General features: G+C 41.2%; 1 protein-coding gene across 1 annotated transcript in view; it reads left to right on the top strand.

The window, feature by feature from the left end:
• PPM1H (protein phosphatase, Mg2+/Mn2+ dependent 1H) overlaps positions 1 to 24,357 on the top strand; it is a 107,173-nt gene that overhangs the window by 35,455 nt on the left and 47,361 nt on the right. The window contains exons 2-3 of the mRNA XM_060777538.2: positions 16,953 to 17,121; positions 21,703 to 22,047. Of these exons, the coding sequence (XP_060633521.2) occupies positions 16,953 to 17,121; positions 21,703 to 22,047 (514 nt within the window). The remainder of the gene's footprint in view (positions 1 to 16,952; positions 17,122 to 21,702; positions 22,048 to 24,357) is intronic.

The following is a 24,357-nucleotide window of genomic DNA, read 5'->3' as shown; positions in this document are numbered from 1 at the left end:
TGTTAAAATGGCAGAGAAAGTAACAGGGTTGTGAATGTGTGTGTGTGTGGGGGGGGGGGGGGACCCACCAACAGCAGAACCTGCTAAAATTAAAGAGCTACATGATTATAGGTCGTTGTGAATGAATTGGATGACAATGCTACTATTTTCTTGTTGCTATTTTCAACTTTGTTTGTATTCTGCTTTCTCCCCCAAGATTGGGTTTCAAGACAAATTAAATTGTATTTTACTTAGTGTCATTCATAAATTGCTCCAATACCCTTGTAATCATTCCAACATAATATTGTTAGTATTTTTTTAGTATTTTTGAAGCTGTTATTATCAGGTTTGCAGAACACTTTCTGGAACCTTCCAGGTATGTTCCGCTCTCTTCTCTCTTGTGTTCTTTGACCCATCTCTGAAGCATATTTCAATTTGATTGTCTAGTGTTTTCCTTGGATGCCTTCATTTCTTTCATTCTATCCAACCCTGTTGCTAGGAATATTAGTTTCCTCTCCCCCCCCCCCCCCCAAAGTATTTGCATACTTAGCTCAGGCAGTAATGTCTCAATCTACCAAGTGTGAGGGTTAATTTTAAAGAAGTCATACAAGGTGCTGGAGATAGAATAGATGGCCATACCTTGGATATCCGCTTTGAAGTTCTAACTAAAATCTGACTCATACTGACGATCATCCCTCTGGCATAGACGCCACTAGCCTCGCTGTTAATCTCATTTTGAAAATCTTGATAGGGTGAAAGGAATTTTTTCCTTACTTGGTCTTCACCTTACTTCATACCTTATTTTCTTACACTTTTTAAAACATTTGCTCTCAATTTTCTTTATATTTGCTGTCTTTCTCCTATCAGGAGCTCTTGCAGTCCTTGACATGATATGTTTTTCTTTCCTGAAGTAACACATCACATCTCTTCACCTGTTAGTAACACATTACTTATTATTATTTTTTAAATATATCTGCTAAAATACATGAAATCTCCAAATAATATGTCAAAGTAGTAATCTTATTTATTGCAGTTTGTATGGGTAATAATATTTTTTCAGATTTTTATTTGTTACTCATTATTCAAAAAGTTAATGTCATAGCACTTAAGAGGGTTTTGCGAGACCAGTCCCTCCCCTTGCAACAGTGTGGTAATGGTGAGGCCGCGGAGCATATTTTAGTTCTTGTAGACCACTGATGGTCCACAGACCACAGGTTGGGAACCACTGTTGTATATCATTGAGGAACTATTAGAATCTGCTTTTTTCGGAGATGTAAATTCTACCAATGTCTTAGTTCACCGGATTCCTATTGAGCTATTCACAATGCCAGTAAATTTAATAGGTACAGAGGTTCCGAATGCCAGTAAATTGAACAGACACCTGTCGCTCTGTACAGATGAAGGTGACTTTAACAAAATAGGTGAGCCAAACTCTGCATTGTAATAGGACTCAATTACTAGTGGTTGGGTTTAGCCATAGAATATGGAAGTCCAGTGATCTTAGTCATGGTGCAACTCAAAATACCTTGCCTCTTACAGTGTGTTGCAGTCTTAATATGAAAATGCTGCATGATTGCACTATCCACAAAAGCTTCAATTTCATTGTGCCAGGATATAATTTAGGATGACAGTTTAACTAACTAGTCAGACAGTGGGGCATTCGAGCCAAAATAATTACATTACTAAATCAAAAATATATATATGCTAGATTCAACATCTTGTATTTCCTGCCAGTTGTGTGGAGTTCATTAGCTCAAACTAACCATGAGAACACTGCTTCTAATTGGGAATCTTCCCTCCGGTTGGAAAGGCAATAAATCTAGTTGATCAGAGTAAGACTTTTAACATGCTTGAAATGAAAGTGTCTTTAGGATTGGTTTGTGTAGGTAGGTGCAGGAATAAGAAAAGGAAGTGATAATACAGTTGTAATGCGCCAAATGTCAAGAACTGATCTTGTATTTAATGAGAATGAAAAGTCATGGGGAGAAAAATACTATCTTTGCTCATTAAAAGCCTTTCTGGGAGCAATGTGCATTTTTGGACTCTCCTGTCGCCATGATTAGCTTGCTGCCCTGCAGAGCTCAGTGAGCAATTGTAAGCATGCTTATTTTTTTCCGCCAGAAGTATCAGACTTATGAAATGAGCAGCCTAAGCTCACTAATATTATTGGAGATGACTGCTCCTTTTGCCAAGACAGGCTTATAGTCAGAGACATAGGAAAGTATTGTTTCCTGATGATGTAAATGAACACAGTCATCCCAATTCAGAAGGGTATGTGCATTCGTGCGCCTGACATTAGATGTGACTAACCACCATGACCTTATAAAAATGATTGATATATGTATTTGTACTGGTGTTGTTGAGGAAGTATGCTCTCTGTCTTGAACAAAGGATACATAACAGTTTATTGTGCTGCACACCTTACCGTGTGTGTGTGCGTGTGTGTGTTTGCACATACAGTCCAGTGAAGCAGTTGATGGCATTCTCTTGAGGTGCATCTACACTGAGGAATTAGTGCAGTTTAACACCACTTTAACTGCCATACTATAGAATCATGGGAGTTTTCGTTTTGGGGGGTGGGGTTATCAGCCGTCTTTGGCAGGTAACGGATTTTCCCTGACATTAAGTGTAGCTGTCTGAACCCCCAGAGTCGGAACTCTGGGAGTTGGTGCTCATCTCCATTTCTGAGCCGAAGATCTGGCTTTGTCTGTAGACACCTCCAAGGTCATGTGGCCAGCATGACTGCATGGAGCGCCGTTACCTTCGCACTGGAGAGGTACCTATTGATCTACTCACATTTGCATGTTTTCGAACTGCTAAGTTAGCAGAAGCTCGGGCTAACATAGGGAGCTCACCCCACTCTCCAGATTTGAACCACTTTTTAGTCTGCAAATTCAGAAGCTCAGCAGTTTGTGGGATGAACATAACTCAAAACCACTGGGTGAATTGACACCAAATTTGGCCACAATACACCTATCAGGCCAACAAGTGGCCATCATTCATAAAAACACAGCGGAAGAGACTTTAAAAGCCAAAAAACAAGAAGTACATTACAACGCATGTGCAAAACCATATATATATATATATATATATATATATATATATATATATGGTTTTGCACATGCGTTGTAATGTACTTCCAGTCTGTATATGTATTTTGTGTGTGTATATATTTGCGTATATGCATACATATTTGTGTTTGCATGTATATATGTGTATGTATGTGTGTGTGTGTGTGTGTGTGTGTATATATATATATATACACACACACATACACACACACACACACATACATACACATATATACACGCAAACACAAATATGTATGCATATACGCAAATATATACACACACAAAATACATATACACAGACTGGGACACAGCAACGTGTGGCAGGGGACGGCTAGTGGGTGTGTTTGTGTGTATGTATATATATATATATGTAAAAGGTCACATAAGTTACATAAGTAAATAAAAAGATACTGAACTTTCTAAAGACTACTTAAAAGTTTCCTCAAAATTCATCCAGCAATGATTTTTTTTCTATCACCAGTCTCCAATGTCATTATGATTTCCATGTTGGTGGTCAGACTTCCAGGTCTGTGTCTTTTTCAGCTATTTGTTATAGCTGATTAGGCAGACTTATTTGTTTTATCTCTTTCTCCACCACCACAACCCCTCGCCCCCCTTCTCACGGAGGGATTCAGGAGGCAGCTGCTCTCTACTGTGGCTGTTGTAAGAAGGCACAAATCTAAAGTTCCAAAGGGTTTTGTGCTGATGTCCACTTACATTGTGCTATTAGCTTCACCAAATGTGTAAGTTTTGTACGTTATCCCACAACTGTATATGTATGCGACTTTTCATTCAAGCAATGTGGTAGTTCTCAACCTTTGGTCCTCCAGGTATTTTGGGCTTCAGTTCCCATAAATCCTAGCCATCTTACCAACTGTTAGGACCAACTGTGGGAGCAAAGTCCAAAACCCTTGGAGGGCCAAGGGTTGGAAACCACTGTTTTAGTGTCGCCAAATGTGAGATTTCCTCTTAGGCAATCCCACTTCTGTAGCCAACACCTCAAACACCAAATGTGAAGCTTTCACAGTGTTCACTGCAAGCCTTCAGTGTGAGGATATTCTCTGATTCCCACTTCTGCTGCCCATAAGGGCCTTCTTCTGCCCCTCTTGTGTGACACCAACTGTGCAGTCAGTCTAAATGCCCTCAAGCTTCTTATGAGGACTTATACTGCCGTATATTCCAGGGTACTAGACGATTAGGGCTATAAGACGACCCCCCCCCCCAACTTTTAAACACAAAATAGAGTTACGGATATACTTGCCATTTAAGACAACTTAGCATTCCAGCCAGGTGGTTTCTTTTTCCTCTCCTCTACGCCTGGTGTGCGGTTGCCTCTGGGCTGCTTTTTGCACCTCCTCCAGAAGGGCCTTCCGTGCTGCCCAGGCCGCTGTCCTTTTTCCTGGCCCCACTCCACCGCCATCGCACCTCTGCTTCCCAGCCCGCCAAGCCTCGCGAGAAGTGCCTCTTCTCCCACGAGACAACATTGTCTCACGGGAGAAGAGGTGCTTCTCGCGAGGCCTGGCCAGGAAGAAGGAGAGCGGCCTGAGCAATGGCGGTTTCTTTTCCTGGCCAGGCCTCACGAGAAGCGCCTCTTCTCCTGCGAGATGTTGTCTCATGGGAGAAGATGCGCTTCTCGTGAGGCTTGGCGGGGCTGGGAGGCAGAGGTGCGATGGCGGCAGAGTGGGGGCAGGAAGAAGTTGAGCGGCCTGAGCAGCGCGGGAGGCCCTTCAGGAGGTGGCGCGGGAAGCAGCCCAGGTGCCAACAAGGGAGAGGCCTGGACCTGAGCAAGGAAGGCAGCCAGGAAGGGAGGAAGGATGTGGAGCCCACCCGGGAGGCCACCATGAGCCAAGGCAGCAGAGGAGGAGGAAGAGGCGGAGGAGGATGGGAGCCCGAGGCCAAGGCCCTCCACGTCAAGAGGCTCTACCAGTGAGGAGGAGGAGGAGGAGAGAGAGACCCCCAAGGGCTGCGGCATGCCTGGGATGGACTCGCTGAGGCATTCTGGGAGCTGTAGTTTTTAATTTTATTATTATTTTAATTTTATACCCGGCATACTAGATGACTCCCAACTTTTTATAAGGTTTTACATGCCTAAAAACACATCTAGTACCCCAGAATATATGGTACTTTTATCTCCAACAGAGCACCACCCTTCAACCTTCAATGTGACCATTGCATATCCTTTATCTATAAGCACCAGTGGGTTATTTATAAATAACATTTGAAATACCATACTCTTTCATTTCAGGCTAAATCAGATCCTTACCAGTCACTCAGTTCAAACATGTTAGACTGAGGCTCCCATCAAGCTTTGCTAGCATAGTCAGGGATTAAGGATGATGGAAATTATAGCCCAACAACATTGGGAGAGCAGTTACTTATTTATTATGTATTATTTTTATTTATACACTACCTTTTCCCTCCAAAAAAGGAGGCTCAAAGCAACTTACAGTAAAACCAATACAAATGAAAACCCAAAAATGTACAAACATTAAAATAGAATAAAATATTAACGGTATTAAAAATAAACAATGAAATCCATAACTGCACTACAGAATTTTTACCTTGCTTATGTTCTCATGATGTTTCATGGGTCTTCAGGTATACCAGCTTAGGAAAACAAATCACGCCGTTCATTAACCTATCTTGGAAAAAGAAGCAATTATATTTTGAACATTACCTAATGTAGGGGCAAAGTAACTTAATTAAATATCACAGAGTAGCGGAAAGAATGTGCAGCAGTGTAATGTGTTAGTCAGCAATTGTGCATGTGTGCCATTTGGATAAAATGAAGATTGTAAGTAGTAAAATAAATAGTGATGTGATTTAGGCCTGATTCCTATCTTACTGCAGCAGAATCAGTGTTGCCTCTGAAAAATTCTGCAAATCTCTTGGGAAGACGGGCAGACAAATGTCAGTGTGCTGGAAGAAGCAAAGACCATCACCACTGAAGCAGTTGTCCTCTGCCATCAACTCCGCTGGACCAGCCACGTTCTCCGAATGCTCGATCGCTGTCTCCCAAAGCAGTTACTCTACTCCGAACTCAAGAATGGAAAATGAAAGGTTGGAGGACAGGAAAAGAGATTTAAAGATGGGCTCAAAGCCAACCTTAAAAATTGTGGCATAGACACCTAGAAATGGAAACCCTTCGCCCTTGAGCACTCCAGTTGGAGGTCAGCTGTGACCAGCAGTGCTGTAGAATTTGAATAGGCACAAATGGAGGGTGAAAGAGAGAAACATGCCAAGAGGAAGGCATTTCTAGCCAACTCTGACTGGGACCTCCTTTCATCCGGAAACTGATGCCCTCACTGTTGGAGAACATGCAGGTCAAGAATACGGTTCCACAGTCACATACGTACCCACCGCCAGGACACTTGGAGGACAATCTTACTCAGACAATGAGGGATCACTTAAATATGAGAGCCGTTCTTGAGTTTGCCCTAGTAATATTTAAACAGTGCATGGTCTGTATGATTGGCTTGCATTCATGCTACATAATTGTGGTGCTGTTATTCCACTTTAACAACTGTGGCTACAGTCCGTGGAATTCTGGGATCGGGAATTTAAAGAATGACATTTAGAAATCTCAGCCAGAATGCAATAGTACCTCAACAGACTACAGGCTACAGCATTCTATGTAATTGAACAATGGCAGTTAATATTAGAATACTAGTGCTATAATTATGTGGTGTGAACAGGCCTCAAGTACCATTTGGTGTATCAGACCTGCCACCTTCTAGACCAGGGATCTGTGGCTTCAGAAAAATCACATCCGTTTACTGACTTGTGAATTTTGGAGGAAAGAGTGGGGTCTTTCCACATCAGGGTAACTCCTAGGCTGCTTCGGCAGCATATGAGTTGATTAGACAGTCAGGCTCCAATAGAGGTATGTGTAGCCACGGTCTCAGAAGCTTTGGGCACCAGACTTTCGGATTAGAAGAAATTTTGAAATAATCTTCATGTGATATTAGTTATGCATGTTGAAAACTATTTTTGTTAGCTTGGACTTGAAGGTGCAGTTAAGTCCCATTAATGTCAAGGAGGACCTGCAGATGGTAGAGGTGGAGACTGTTAGAATTAGTTTGCTGAGCAGCGTCGTCAATGGATCTGGTATAGCTGCCTTCATATTTTGCTCACGGGCCTGGCTATGGAGATTTTGTGATGAGTCTCAGCACTTCAAAATTGGCTGTGATATTAGCGGGGTCCAGTTCCTTGTATCATAATTCTAAGCCTGTACTACAGGCTTTACTTTTTTTTTGCAAGCCACAGGTTGAACAAAATAGAAGATACCTGTGGGGATTCGTTAATACTAAATTATGTTTTCCTGCTTTAAGGGCAAGGGCAAAGGCAAAGGCTGACTTTTAAAGATCCATTGACGACTTAAAAGTGTGTAGTTTCTTAGAATCTAATTGAAAAAAGGACACCAGCTTCCCTAAAGCTACTAATCTAATTAGCTTCAGTTGGATTAATTCAGGTTCTTAGAAGTAGTTGCATAGCACTGCTGTATACAAATATCTGTACCTTAGACAGCTTTAATCCAGTTGAAATTTGGGGCTTAATGCAGAGGAAGAATTGGTTGGGTGCTGTTGTTCTGGGATTACAAGCTACAATGACGAGGACTCAGTGCTCATATCCAGGGTCGTCTCCAAGAGTTGCCACAGATAGGACTTGCTGAGACTTCAGACTTATCTGGGAATCCACCACTTCATCAGTGTTACTATTCTTATTTTTCAGGGGGGCAAACTTGGAGCAGTGTCTTTTAATAGGTACTTTTGTAGAGACTGGAATATATTTCCCTCTCATATTGCTTTATTCCATTTGATCTAAGCTCCCTTGCCGTGTTTGATGGGTATTTTCCTTCTTTCTGCGATAAGAGTGTTACCTACTTCTCCTACCTTTCAGCCATTGGATGCCTTTTATCTTTTTAGGAACGAGATGACCTATGTCTGCTCATGCTGCCCCATCCCTTCTCCTTCCCTTGAGAATGCATTCATTTTCAACCCCATATTCGATTCCTGCTCTTTTTTCCAACTGTTGCCAAGCAACAAGCACTTTTCATTCATGATGATACTTTCAAGAACAAAAGTGAAAGCAAAAGAGAATTTCAGCAACGCCTTAAACATGACCTGCTTTGGTATACAGAGTCTTTTAGAACCTGCTGGCACATTGGTCTCCCCCCCCTCCCCCCGGTGGAGAATGAACTTCCATGGATTTAAATTTTCATGCCTTAGAAAATGAAGGTTGTGGTGAAACACATTAACAGGGCTAGGCTTTAGAAGTCAAGACTACAAAATACAAATCGGTAGGATGCATGTTAAGAAACTAGTGTGATGTAGTGGCTTGTGAGTTGGATACAACTCTGGAGACCAGGATTTCAATCTCTGCTTACTTGGTGCCTTTGGGCAAGTCATATTCTCTCAGTCTCAGAGGAAGGCAAAGGCAAATCCCTCTCTCAACAAATCTAGCCAAGAAAACCCTTTGATAAGTTCGCCTAAGGGTTGCCATAGGTTGGAAACAGCTTGAAGGCACATAGGAATGTTGATTATCTTTCAGGTGTTTTGAACACCATAGTGCCATGGGGAGGAGTTAATCATACAATCATCTGCATTAATTGTAGAATGAGTGTTGACAAATCAGAAATTGATCTAAGAAAAGGCAGGAAATGAGATGTAAATACCAGAAAGTAAAGGTCATGCTTCAAAACACATCTGCGTTTATCTTACCATTGACATGGCACCAGGAAAACATGAAGAAAGCAATAGTTTGTGGTATGAGGAAAGTCACAGAGCCTACTTATCAAACTACAGGAATTTGAATTGATGGGAAATGAAAAAGTTTGGCACTGTAGTAGAGATTGGTGGTTGATATGTGTCATCTGAATCCGGAACAAGGAAATGAGAAGACTTGAATATGAACAATGTGATTGAGTCTCCTTTGGAGGTTTTAAAACTGAGGCTGGATGATCATCTGGCAGAAGAACGTTGATTATGTGTGCATACACACATGTGACAGATGGCCTCTTCCAACCTGATGATTCTGGAATTCTAACACCCCCCTGAAACGTTCCAAAGAAGGCATAGGAAGATAAGATAGGTGCAGTGGTTCTCAACCTGGGGTCCCCAGATGTTTTTGGCCTATAACTCCCAGAAATCCCAGCCAGTTTAGCAGCTGTTAGAATTTCTGGGAGTTGAAGGCCAAAAACATCTGGGGACCCCAGGTTCAGAACCACTGAATAGAGCATAAAGGATTTATTTGTTTTCAAGCCTTGCATCTTCTTTTAGCTGGAAGCTCACAAAGAGTGTCATACCCCACGTTCCTCAAACTTGTGGGTCCAGCATGCTTATATTGCAGGATGGATTGACCATTGACAGTGCAGATTGGAGTGTATAGGACCAAATGACTTAAGTTGCACATGGCTGGTTTCATCATTAATTTCAGAGACAGGTGGCCATTTCAGTTGACTGATTCATTGTGTTGTTTTTTTTTAAATGATTGTTTCAAGAAAGGGGAACACACATTTGTTGGAGGTGAGGAAACCAGCATTTCCTTCCTGAAAATGCTATGGGGTTGTTCTGTATTTGTGCCATGTTAGCCTAATTTCCTAGAAACCATCACAAACTGGCAGACTTTGACTTAAAAGACCAGAACTGGGTCTGCACACCATCATTTTGAGTAGCATTGACAGATAATGCATCATAGCCATGATAGCAGATATTCATAACTGAAAGATAACATTTGGTAAAATTATGTATGGATCCTAGTACACTTTGGTACTGTTTTTTTAAAAATCCATCTAAATCTTTCTTTGAATTATATAAATAGGCCATGATGCACAAAGACGCATGAAGCATAAATATCTAGGGGCTATAATTATCATGCTGTAATGGTTTGAAAATATAAATTGGAGCTAGTACTTGCCTTCAGACCACATTCTTTCCAAGTGTTTGAGGCATTCACGTTGCATGAGAACTTGTGGGGGGAAACTATTACATAGTAGTTAGTAGCATGCCTTCTCCCCTAATGAAGGAAGCAAAGAAGTCCTGAACTACAGTAAACTTAACAAAATACACTTGGTACAGGTCTGCAGCACAGAGGCGTTCTGGGATCAATTACATTCTGGCTGTATACCCAGTACATTCATGGGCACAGCATCTTAATAGCAAGTAGAGCTGTATGAGATTGTAATCCTTGGGTCACTCTATCAGATCAATGACCTCTTGTTGGATTGATCTTGGGAGGTTTGTGATTAGAGTCATTAGGAGATGTTGTGGTGCCAAGAATGTTATTCCAGACCAGTTTTGTAAATGTACTTCAAGGGCTCATTAATGATGTTGTCACACATCCGCAGGTTCTCCTGTGTCTCAAATTAAAGTCCAAGTAGCATTGTTAGTTTTTCTAGCATCTCACTTTCTTCCTGTTGAATGTAATGGACACCTAGTCCTTGAAAACAAGTCATTAAGGGACTGTGTGTGCAGTAGCATGGAAGGGAATTGAATCCTTTTCTGTATCTTAGAGCCTCTTCTGTCATTCTTCTACCACCTATATATTTGTGTTACGGAAAACTGCAAGCTCACACTAAGTCAACCAAAGTTGGACTGGCCCTTTTTTAGTCCTGGGTTTTGGCTCCATGAGGAGCAAAAAATTGCAATAATTTTTTGGGTCACTCTTTCAACAACTCTTTTTTTTATTTACAGTATTTATATTCAGCCCTTCTTACCCCGCAGGGGACTCAGGACAGATCACAATGCACATATACATGGTAAACATTCAATGCCATAAACATACATCATATATAGACAGGCACACAGAGGCTATTTAAATTTCCAGCTTCATGAGGGTATGCTTTTGAATTCCGGCTACCGGGGAGCTATCACTTTACCGTCCACTTGTAACACCGATGGAATACATCCTCATTCTTTTGCAGGCTGCTGGAGAGTTTTATGACATTGTAAATGAGTTAAATTAGCCTCCCCGCATAAGTGATACCTAAATTTCCTACTTGACATATGTAACTGTCTTTTGGGCTGCAAAGGTCAACAGCAACCTAGACAAATGGTCGGGAGCTTACTCTGACCCGAGCTGGCTTTGAACTCATAACCTTTTGGTCAGTAGTGATTTTAATCTAGCTGACTCCCAACCAGCTGCACCACAACCAGGTCCAACAACTCTTTATCCCCTTCCCCATTTATTCCTTTCTTGCTGTCCCCCACTCTTCATATCATCCTTTTGCTTGTTTATTCCCATGAGCTCTCTGTCAGGCTTCGGCCTGTTAATTTCGTCATAATCCCAGGATTCAGTTACAGAATGTAAATAGAAGAGTAGTTGTGAACCTGTGCAAAGTGCGTTTTCCCCGTTTTTGCATAATGCCTGACAATTGCTTCGCCTCTCAGTGAGAATCATGTTATTTCCGCCCATCCTCTCTGGCAGGAGTTTTGGGAATGCTGTTAAACAGATAAATGAACAAACCCGCTCTGTCCTCTAAAAGGTCCCCATTTGTGCTTCTTGCAACCTAGGGGAAAATGTACCTGCTAACATGCCTTCAAAGCAATGCATAGTGTAACCTAAGGTTACATGACTTAGTGGTGTATGATTTGCAGTTGTTTTTCTGTGCATCACCATATCTAAAGGGCATTTCTGAAGGAAGTTAAATAACGTATCTGTCTCTCTGTGTTTCAATCAATATGCAATTTGGTGTAAGCAGCTTGACACCTGCTTTTGTGCTTGCATTGCCAAAATGTTGGTTGACATGGAAGAAGAGAACTGAGTGGAAAATTAGCATGATTATAGGATGAAGTTTCTCTGCGTGACATGCCTGCAAAATCTGGCCATTCTTGGCTCAGATAACAAGTTACCACTCAGTTTATCTGTGATAGGTAGGTCAGGCATGGGCAAACTTGGGTCCTCCGGGTGTTTTGGACTTCAACTCCCACAATTCCTAACAGCTGGTAGGCTGTTAGGAATTGTGAGAGTTGGAGTCCAAAACACCTGGAAGGCTGAAGTTTGCCCATGCCTGTAACAGATAGATAGATAGATAGATAGATAGATAGATAGATAGATAGATAGATATCTTCTGTGATTCCCATTCCAAAGAATGTTTAGAGTAGCTTTAATCTAAAATCAGGACAATCATTGTTCAGCTAAAAAGAGTATACCAACATCAGCCTAAGAAAATCCAGGCAAAACAAAATCAATAGCTAATTAGAAGCCATTTTTCAAACTATTGATTTTGTCCATTGACCTCGGTGTACAATACCATTTTAATACTGTTTCAAATGGCATGAGAAAAGGGGAAAACTAGCTTCGTATGGCCAAGTCTTTTGACATTACAACTATAATCGTACAACAAATTGACCTTATTTTTTTTACAAAAACTAATCACAGTATTGTGACTGTGTAGATCTATATTTAATAAAATACAATAGAGGTTAAAATGGTTACAATAGTGCAGCAGTTTTTAGCCCATTTTTTCACAGTAGGTTAAAAACTTTCTGTGGTCTCCAATGGTAGATTACTGTAACAGAATGATAAAGGCTCATGGGTTTCTATAGACAGATAGATAAACCCTAACAGGACATCATGGCAGAAACAGATAGCTGTTGATTAAAACTTCATACACTTATAGATTTTATGTTTTTTACTTGTTTGGTGGCGCAGTGGGTTAAAGCACTGAGCTGCTGAGCTTGTTGGTCACAGGTTCGATTCCGGGGAGTGGCGTGAACTTCCGCTGTCAGCCCTAGCTTCTGCCAACCTAGCAGTTCGAAAACATGCAAATGTGAGTAGATCAATAGGTACTGCTCCTGCTGGCCACATGACCTTGGAGGTGTCTATGGACAATGCTGGCTCTTCAGCTTAGAAATGGAGATGAGCACCACACCCCAGAGTTGGACATGACTGGACTTAATGTCAGGGGACAACCTTTACCTTTTTAGTATCATTTTTAAAAACAATATTATATGGTGACATTCTTGTATTCTATCTTGGTATCTGAAGATGAAGGTCAGGTTAACAAATATTTATAATAAACAAACAAAGCAGACTGTGTGTTTGCTGGTTTTCCTGCAGTAATTTCCAGTAAGGGCTTGTAATTTCGGGTCATGGATGCCACAGAAAAATATTTTCAGAGAGGGAACAAATCCATACCTGTGGGCAAAGTGTGAACTGTTCTGGCCAGACGATGAGCTGTCTGCTAATCAAAGTTGTCAGCTGTATCAAAAGGGATTGGCACCATCACTGCCTAACTTTGGAGTTTAACTTTCCACACATGTTAAATATAAAAGGAAAAAAATTAAAAGCTTTAAGTGCTTTTAACTTTGACTATTTCCCCAGAATCTAAGAGGACCCAAGTCTACAGTTTGCCATATCTATGGAATGTTACGTCTACAGCCCTTTACATATTTACCTAGAACTAAGTGTCACTGAACCAGGTGGAAGTTTCTTCGAAGTAAACAGTCTTATGTTATATATGAGGCTGATTTTAGAGAGAGATTGTAAAGATATGGAGTGATAGAAGGAATATTTTTTCTGTATGACTGAACATTGAAAGATAAAGCTGCATTTATACAAGTAATCCCCCTCATTTTCCCTGACGGTGTAAGCATCTTTACTGATAGCAGCGGAGATGCCTAGGAACAACCAAGAGCTCTCTGGATCTCTGCAGACACCTGCCACAGTAACAGGAAGGTGATACAATCCCAATTTTTCCCCTTTTCCTTGTGCTTTTGAGTGCAGGGATAAGTGGATGTTGCCATTGGGTGTGTGGACAGTATGTTGGCTCAGATTAGGGCCGGTACAGCTGTCCACACTCACCCCGAAGTCTGGAGGATTCCCCAACTTCTTGTCATGCAGGGTGAAACTGGGCAACGGGTTTTACCCTGTGTTATGGACATACAGGAGTTATTTCTGGTTGAGCATGGGGTTAGGAGACATTGCCAAGATACATAATTGAATACTAAACTCAGAATTATCCATGGATGTTTTCCATTTCTGCGTATGGATTGACACACAGGATCCAGTTCTGCTAAAAACTCATTTGTATTCATATGAGGCAAGGATCACAGAGCATTGTAAGTGTTCTGTGACTAGAGCTCCCAGCATTCCTTCCCCTAACTTTGGTTAGGGCTGCTGGCAATCGTATTCCAATACATTGGGTCACATGATTCTCACTAAGGCCCTTTTCACACAGGTGAATAAAATCCCACATTTGCTTTGAACTGGAATATAGGGCAGTGTGGACTCAGATAACCCAGTTCAAAGCAGATTTGGATTTTCTAGTTTGAGATTCTGGGTTATATGGCTATGTGGAAGGGCCCTGAGAGTGAAATGATCTGAGACTGATGAACATTAGGTAAAGAAGAAGGAAAAATCTTATATGTGATCAAAACAAAGTCAGCAAGCAAAACATCAGCAGCTAAACTGTTACAGCCTAAAGCCAAAACAAGCTTTCCTATATTTAGTGACAAGGCAAAAGCAGTGAAAATTGATATGAAACAAAAGGCAGAGATTCAGACATTATAATACAACTTCTGATGTAGACTGCACCATTTAGAGAATACAAGCAAAACAAGGATATGAAATAGTAGTCTTATACATGCCTGCAGTAGCTGGTCCTATCACAGTCCATGTTTGTATGGCAGGTATCTTTACATACAAACAGATTAAATTAATGCATGAATACGTTTTGTGGTATCTGCTAGGCATGATTGCCAAAATGTAATCTCGGTTTTCATAGATAAATTATCTCTGCCTTCCATATGTCGAGGATTAAGAACTGGATTATGTCCTGCTTGTGAGCCTCCATGAAACAGATGTGATGCCATTGTTGATAGACAGGTTGCTGAGCTAATACACTCTTGGCTTTATCCACCACAGATGTCATGTCTTAACACTGGAGATGGATTGTGCGCTCCCTCTCTTGCTGAGAGCTTTGTACCTTTTAAAGTTTTCCCACAGGCCATGTTTTCCCGCACAAGCAAGATATGGTCGTGGAGAACCCAACATTTCTCTTTATTTCCTTGTATTTCAGGCCTCACTGCTTGCTAAGGCCGGAGCCTATATGAATATATCTCTTTCGCTCCCTAACCCTACCCTGTTCCCCACCTCGGCTTTCATTGTGGCTTTAGGATTATTTATATATTTATACATACTGGACTACTATTTCTAACTATGGACTATATCAGGCATGGGCAAACATTCTAACTTGGGGGCCACATGGCGAGCTAGAGCAGGGTGGTTGGGCTGGAAGGGAGGGGGTTCTCCCCAAACCCCCTCCCTGCCCCTTCCTCACGTTCAAAGGCAGAAAGTGAAGGAAAAATGGGAAACGTTTGGTTCCTAAAAGAGTTGGCCTTGATCTGGATGAGATAGTGGATGGGAGAGAAAAAGTGTATCCATTAGACCCCGTATTGCCTACCCCTGATATAGAATCCTAGAGTTGGAAGAGACCCCCAAGGGCCATACAGTCCAACCCCCTGCCATGCAGGAAGGCACAATCAAAGCACTCCTAGTAGACAGCTTTTGTGGAAAAGCTTCCAGAGAAGGAGACTCCACCACACTCCCAGGCAGCCTATGCCATTCTCTAGGAAGTTCTTCCTAATCTTTTCATTTGAATCTCTTACCCTACCATTTGAAACCATTGCTCCCTTGTTCCCTGGTCTCTAGAGCAGCAGAAAGTCAGTTCCTCCCTCCTCCTCAATGGGACATCCTTTTTTAAACATGGTTCTCATCTTTAAACATGGTTCTCATGTTCCCTCTCTACCTTCTCTTCTCCCAGCTAAACATCCCCCAGGAAGAAAGGAGGAAGAAAAAAGAGAAGGGAGGGAGGGAGGAAGTGAAGGATGGAAGGAAGAGTGGAAGGGAGAGAGGGAGGAAGGGGGGAGAAGAAGGAAAGAAAAAAGGGAAGGAAGGAATGAGAAAGGGAGACAGGGCAAGAGGGAGGAAAAGAGGAAGGAAGGATGAGGGGTCAAAAGGGAAGAAAGTAGGGAAGGAGAAACGGAGGGAAGGAAAGAAAGAAGGATAGAATGGTGTGAGAGAGGGAGAGAGGACCTGAAAAAAGAACCCAAAAGGCCACATGGATTTGCTCATACCTGAACCATATGTTCACAACTAGCTTTAAAGCTAAATAAGTTGGATATGAAACATAGAAAAATTCATATTCATCTAGTTTAGTGTTATAGGTAGTAATTCTTACAATACTCAACTGTGGAAACCCACTGTATGATCTTCAGCAAATGACACTCTCAGCCTCAGAGGAAGAGAAAGGCAGATCCCTGCTGAGCAAATCTTACTGATCAAACCCTATGATAGCTTCACCTTAGGTCCTCATAACTCAGAAACAAAATGAAAGCAACTAAGAGCAATTTTTGTAATACATCCACTTTGTCACATCTGTCATCCCTAGAGCAGTTCAAGGCCCCTTCTACACAGCCATATAAAATCCAGATTATCTGCTTTGAACTGGATTCAATTCATATAATCCAGTTCAAAGCTGATAATTTGTATGGCAGTGTAGAAGGGGCCGATCTCCTCCCTGCCCTATCTGCTCCAGAGGTTTGACTGTACTAAAACAAGAAGAATCTTCTGTTTGTGGTCGCCCTGCAAATATTTGGAGATTGCAGTGAACTATTTGTAGCAAACTAGGACCTGGTTCCCAAATTGTTACACAGGTGGCAAGACAGACATTCAGAGAGGAGCTTGAGCATTTTCTCAATGACCCAGATATCAAATTTAGCCCAGAAAAGTATCTCTCAATTCTGTATGTTTATTGAAAATACATTATGTGAGGAATACTTGCAGGTTTTGTAAAATACTTTGGGAATTTCATCAAAAGGCCATTTTTAAATTTTTCCCATGCCAACAAATGTGAACGTAATATTTCTAAAAATCCCTTTGATTTGGTTTCTTTCTTGATAGGGTGATCAATGCGGGCAAAAGTACACACAATGAAGACCAGGCCAGTTGTGAAGTTCTTACTGTAAAGAAGAAAGCAGGAGGAAGTAATTCCACACCAAACAAAAACTCCTCTTCCAAACGGAGATCTTCATTGCCAAATGGCGAAGGCTTACAGCTGAAAGAGAACTCAGTAAGTTGCCACTTCCTCTCTTAACCAACCACAGAAATAGCTGGGTTTGTCATAAAATGCATGGTATACATGTGATCGGTTCCTGCTACAATTTTTATCTTGTGAAACATTTGTGCTTGAAAGTTACTTTGTTAGGACTACAGCTCCTTGAATTCCTTGGTCATTATAGTCTGGGAAGGGCATGTTTCTGAACTTGGCAGAAGTGCAGGTAAGGAGCAGACATTGCCATAATTTCAACAATACTTTACTCAGTTGCTGACCAAACCCATGATTATCCAATTTGAAAATGATATTTAGCTTTGCATATACAGCACAGCTTTTTAAGGACTGGTAGGTAGGTGTCCTCTATTATAAGAAATGCTCTCTGTTCGAAGGCTAGGAAGTTTTTGCTTTTCTATTGATTGAACAAGATGCTCCCCAAATTTATGGTATGGGCCTTTCTGAAAGCAAAAAATGTGGGTGTCATTTAATTTATAAATGTGGTAAAGGTAAAGGTTTCCCTGACATTAAGTCTAGTCATATCCGACTCTGGGAGGTGGTACTCATCTCCATTCCTAAGCCGAAGAGTGAGCGTTGTCTGTAGTTACCTCCAAGGTCATGTGGCCAGCATGACTGCATGGAGCGCTGTTACCTTCCCACCAAGGTAGTACCTATTAATCTACTCACATTTGCATGTTTTTGATCTGTTAGATTGGTAGAAGCTGGGGTTAACAGCGGGAGCTCACACCGCTTTCCGGATTTGAACCACCAACCTTTCCGTCAGCAAGTTCAGCAGCTCAGCGGTTTAACTTGCTGCACCACCAGGGGGCTATATGTTAATTTCACAGAGAAACACATGGCTCGGTTTACTGAAAATAATAATTTCATTTAATATTTAGCCAGAACGTAACATTTTTAAAAGCTACTTTCTCATGATCAACCCTGCATTTCATGAATTTTGACTGTTCCTTATTGTTGTTTTGAAAAGCATATGATATTCATGTAGTCACCATAATTGAACAGTTGACTTGGGACCCTTCCACACAGCCCTTTAACCCAGAAGCAATCAAGTTTGTTGAACACGATTGTGCCTGGGTTAAAGTCCCCATCTGCCCTCCCTAAAACCTCTTAAAAACATGGAAAAGTAAAGTAACTTTCCTGGCCACCATTAAACTGCTGCCGGAGCTCTTCTGGCACATTTCTACATGCCAGGAGATCTCCAGCAGTAGTTTAATGATGGCCAGGGAAGTTATTTTACTTTCCCCCTGTTTTTAAGGGGGTTTGGGGAGGGGGTTAGAACACTCTCAGGTATTCCGAAAGGGCAGGCCAGACAGTGGCCATACTGGATTTGACCCGGGTCTTTCAGGAAGACCTGGGTCTTTCCCGTATCAAATTAATTTGGCACAGAGCAGAGTTTTCTTGCTTTGTGCCAAATGCATTCGTTTTTACGTGGGTGTCATTTGGAGGGCCCATGTAAAAACGTGGGAGCTTGTGCTTTTAAGAGGCTGTCTGGATGTGCCCCCAGAATATCAAAGCAGAATAACCCACAATATCGGCTTTGGACAGTAATATCTGAGTCCACACTGCCATATATCCCAGTTCAAAGCAGATAATGTGGGATTTTATTCAGCTGTGTGGAAGGGGTCCTGATGGCACTCTTTGTAGTTAGTTATATTATTTTATTGTTTGTTTTCCATAATGAATTTAATGATGGCAGGATAAAGAAGCCTTTTTCCCCTCAGACATGGTGAAAATGTTGTTAAGGAAACATTCACTACTAGAGGGCACTATTACTCTAGAAGTGATTTTGTTCAGTGTATCGGCTGGAACTATGAAACTGGGTAATATAAAATGCATACTAACTTATGGGATAGCATATAAGTACTGCCAAGAGTTTCTTACTCATTTCTCCCCTCCTTTATTGATTTTCTTCACTAAAAATGATGAGTTGGAACAAGTGCCACACTACATTATACCAACACAAAAGTCAGACACTCCAGGATTTGTGGTCTTGCTGAGTTATTGTTGCATCTCTTACAACTTATTCATCAACATGGACAAAATCTGGGTGTCATAGCTACTTAGGGGACATATCCCAGCAGGGCACATGCTCTAAAATATTTCAAAAGGCACCTTCATGGAGCAGTCCTATTTACCCAGGAAGGAGGGGGAGATCTGTAATGGAGGGGTGAAGCATCTAAAGCCTTGCTGACTCACAATAGTTTACAACAGGAGCAGAGGGGGCAGCTTTTCATATGCAATTTCCCGCCCTGTTTTCTTTTTTCTTTTTACTCCTCCTTAAAACAGCAGGAGGAAATAAGCCAAACTAGTTCAAGAACTAACATAGCTTAAGACTTTCTACAGGAGTTGAGAAGGTTTTGGATCATAATGATTCTAAATATGATAGTGTTAAAGAAAGGTGGAATAATTATTTTGTGATATTTCATCATTGTATTACATGGTATATAATATATGTCATATCATGTGACAGGTTGAGATTCCAGAATATCTGTATTTTCATATACATAGTGATTAAGGGATGGGTGGGAAAGAGTTCTAACTAGAATGAGGGATAGGTGGGAAAAGGGACTCAATCATTATCAGAAGTTTGAAGGTTTCCAGGATGCCCACCTGGAAGGGTGGGAGAAGAGCACAGGGTGGATTGGCCAAGCGTTTGAAGGTTTCCAACATTCCTTGAGCTCAAGGTAGCCAAATACATTTGGACTTTTCCCTTCCCTAACACCTGTTTTTACAGGAGCTTTGCATATGCCAAGCCATAGGACCTAGATTATTTCCCCCACCTTCCTTTCTCCCCATCAGTTTTTGGATAGTGGTGCAATGAAAGCTTCTTGAGGAAAACTAAGCCAGCACTGGATGTGTAACTAGCTCACTTTCCTCAAAGGCAGAAGTGCCTGTGGCAGCAAAAAGTGTCAGGTTTTGGATAATTTCTGGAAACAACCTATATCATGTATTTTATTTTATGAAGGTTGCTGTGATTAACTTTTTAAACCTGTATAATTGAGCATTTTTTTCATGAACTACTTTGTGCCTGAAATGGAAAATCATACAAATGTTAAATAAAATTGTAGAAGGAAAACTTCTGAGTTTTCCAAACACAAACCCCCAAATATTGTTGGACTTTAATTACAAAAAAAGTCTAGTGTCTAGGAAAACTGAGGAATACAATCCAAGAACGTCTGAGGGCCCAGGTTTGGGAACCATGGGTGGAATATGTTTTAACAGTTGAACGAAATGAGCAGAGAAATGGTGGATATCCACATTTATTATGGTTCAGGAGTTCTTTTGTCCATTGTACTTTGTGACATGTGGGACAAACATATGTACGTTTGTACTAGAGATGCCACTGAATTGTTTTAAGTGGTCTGGTGGCAGATATTCAATTTCTTTTGTGGAAGAGCTGCAGTGAAACCAGTCCCTATTATTTCAGCCTCACAGATGAAATAATGTTAAATTACTATAGTCATGAATCCCTCCAGCACTGGTACACTGGTCAATAAGTACAACTGATTAGTTTCCCCTTAATATGCTTCTTAAGTTAATGTGTGTTATTACATAATGATGGTTTTTACAAGTTCAACTGAATGCCAGGTTTTCCTTGCCTCCTACAATATATTTTTTTGTAAGCAGGATTGTGGTAAAGACTGTAATGAGAATCTAGAATGAGAATTTGTTGTGAATTAATTCATCCACAGGGTATAAAAATGGAACGTAATCATACTTAGAGCAGACCCACTGAAATCAATGGAGCTTGGTGTGTTCTATTAATTTGATCCATTCTTAATCACGACTAGGAGTGCATTTGCACTCTAGAATTAATGCAGTTTGACATCACTTTAACTGTCAGGGCCCAGTGCTATGGGATCCTGGGATTTGAAGTTTTCTGAGAAACCAGTATTCTTTGGCAGAGAAGGCTAAAAACCCTGTAAATCTGAAACTCCCATTACTCCATATTGTTGAGCTAGGATACTGTGTTTCCCTGGTAGAGTACCAGAGAAGTGCGTGCATCTCCATCAACAAGGTCGGCTCCCCCTGTCAGGTCCCGGTCATTCTGTGCGTGCTGCAAGCTGAGGCATAGAGGGAGACATAGAAAGCAAAAGTAAAAGTCTCCTCAGTGAACTGAAGAGCAGGATGCTCTGCTTTAGGTATTGTGTTTCCTCGGGGGAAAGAAGTAAAGCTGTGGCTGCTGTTTTACTCAGCGCTGTGGGTCTCTCTTACCCAACACTAACCAGCAACAGTCTGTGGGTCTCTTTTACTCCCCACAAACACCAGTAAAGCTGCTGTAGATTGTTGTACCATACTTAACAAAAAATAAGACATCCCTTGAAAATAAGTGTGTCTTCTTGAGGAAAAATAAATATAAGACAATGTCTTATTTTACGGGGATACATGGTAATTAAAGTGGTGTCAAACTACATTAATCCAACAGTGTAGATGCACTCTAAGTTAGGATCTTCCTATAATCTCTCCTTCCCTCTCAAAGTCATATTGCACTTGGAAAATAAGAAACTTGTGTGCCCCCTTTTCGTGAGTAAGCCACCACTGACTCTTACATTATGTTGTTATGCTTTCTTCTTTAACCAGGAATCAGATGGCATCTCCTTCCATTACTGGTCATTATTTGATGGTCATGCTGGCTCTGGAGCAGCCGTTGTCGCTTCAAAGCTGCTTCAGCATCACATTGTGGAGCAACTACAGGAGATTGTAGACATCCTGAGAAACTCTGCTGTGCCTCCCCCAACCTGCCTGGGGGAGGAGCCGGAAAACATGAATGCCAGCAGCCGAACTTTGACTAGGGCAGCCTCCTTGCGGGGAAGCGCCGGAGCCCCGGGCTCACCTGGCACTCCACCAACTCGCTTCTTTACCGAGAAGAAGATCTCTCAGGAGTGCCTTGTTATTGGGGCAATTGAGACAGCATTTAGGGAAATGGTAGGTATTCCGTTTACTGTTCCTGGTGACCATTTAGATAAGATCCTTATGTGTGTTTGTGGAGATCCAGATCCCAAGGGAAAGAGGAGCACACAAAATCACATGAACAAACTTAAGAATGATACCTCCTGAAACCAAACTAATGCTTGGTTGCACAATACAGGTTGATTATCTGTTCTCTGGAACTATAAACTCCAAAATGCAACAATCAAAAATGTCTATATGGATGGCTGAGATATTAACACCTCTGCTTTCTGATGGCTTAGTATACACAAACTGTACAGTCAATGTACAGTCAGTCCCTTAGTTACAAACACCGTACTTACAAATAACTCATAGTTAAGAACAGGGGTGAAACAAAAGAAAGTGAGAGAAATCTACCCCTTGGAAAGGAAATTCATTCCTGAAAGAGTTATCATGGGGAAAAGATGTCCCAGTTAAAACTTTCTCACCAATTCTTGCTTCCACAAGTCAAGTTTTTCAAAATCCAGTTATCACAGGGACAAAAAGTGAAGTGAAATCTCCTGAACAAGGGCACAGACAGCAAAATAAAAATGCCACGCGGGTGTTCACCCTTACCTACGCTATCCAAAGCTGTGTGTGTGTGTGTGTGTGTGTGTGTGTGTGTGTATGTGTTAGTTGGGGTTATACTTAAAAATGTACCTGTTCCGACAAATTCAATTTAAAAACAAATCTACAGAACCTATCTTGTTTGTAACTTGGGGACTGCCTGTATTGTTAACCAAAAATAAATTAATGAAGGAAATAATTTTCAAAAATGTGTAATGGGTTTCCTGATTGTTGAGTGCATCACACCAGTGCTTGGAAAGTTACTTTTTTGGACTGTAGCACTCCCAGCCTGGAACTGCAGTACAAAAAAGGAACTCTTCTAAAGACTGTGCAAGATGCCTCTTTACCTACAAAAAATACAAAATCTTTAGGTTGGTAAAATACATTACTTTAAAAGTAAAATAAAATACTTTTACACCAGCAGTAAATTTTCACCTTAATGCCAACTTTGATGGCACATTGATAGTTCATAATACATTGTTGACATGAAAGAAAAATGGCTATTTTGTCCATCCCCAGCAATGCATTTGGGAGGATGCTAAATCCAATGATTGAAATAGTTTTATACTATGACTCCCCGAGTCTACCTGCCAGCATGGTGTATCTGCAACTTTTGAAATCTGTGTGACATTATGCCCTTATTTATTTATTATTTTTATTTACTGTATTTATACCCCACTCTTCTCAACCCCGAAGGGGACTCAGAGCAGCTTACAGATTATGGCAACATTCAATGCCGCACCATACAACAAATAATAAATACAACATATCAAATTATAAAACAATTAAAACATATAAATACAATAAAACATATTAAAATATTTTAACAGAGCAGATGTTCCATTGGGGAAGAATGAGATTCCAAACCAGGGTGGCAGTGTTCACTCAAGAGAGGGCTCAGGTGAATCAAGGGCTGGAAGAAACAAATGTTGGTGCTGACCCAAGGATGCTGAAATGGAGGCCAGTCAAGATAGAGTCCAGCAGCACCAAGTGGTTCCCAGAAGCTGAGTGAGTCCCTAGAAGCTGAGCCAAAGGCAGCAAGGAAAATAAACACTGCCCGTTCCCTCAAAGCCCCTGGTGATGGTCCACTTCTTGCTTAGGCTTGAGGCCCTGCAGGTGTGGTTCTTTTTATGCCCCAGTCTCTGCGGGCAAGCAGGTGTTGTTGCTGGCCTTGAGCTACAGAGTCAGGGCCTCGGTTCTGCCAAGACTGAGTCCACAGGAGCTGAGCCAGAGGCAACAGGAGAAACAAATGCTGCCCCTTCCCTCAGTGCCTCTGGTGATGGTACCTTCACTTCTTGCTCCCTTCAGTGGAAGTATTGTGTTTGGTGGGTTGCTTTGAGAAGTCCAGCTGCTGTGGTAAAGTAGATATTTTTTCCAGTGGAAAAATGGCAGCTGATTTTCATATAAAGCTCTCCACCTTAAGAACATTTTATACATTTTTCTCCTGATCTTGAACATCTACTGATTTTTGTATATGCATACCAGCAGTCCCCTGATATTCTGCAGACTTTTGTTTGGTACCATATGTACTAGAAGTTTGTTTATAATTGATACATTGACCTTTGTTATGTATGTTATCGTAATAACAAAACAAAATCCATGTAAATGTAGAAGGAATTATCCTTCTTTGTGATGTCTGGCTGTCAGTTTTCAAATGGTTATCAGTATTCTGGTCATCAAATTAATTTAGAAGGAAAACATTCATTATTTTTGTAGATGACACACTTTGTGATTTCTTTC

This window comes from Anolis sagrei, chromosome 5, assembly GCF_037176765.1.
Source record: "Anolis sagrei isolate rAnoSag1 chromosome 5, rAnoSag1.mat, whole genome shotgun sequence".
NCBI lineage: Eukaryota > Metazoa > Chordata > Lepidosauria > Squamata > Dactyloidae > Anolis > Anolis sagrei.
The sequence above is the reverse complement of the archived record's forward strand: the minus strand, read 5'-3'. Positions and strand labels throughout refer to the sequence as shown.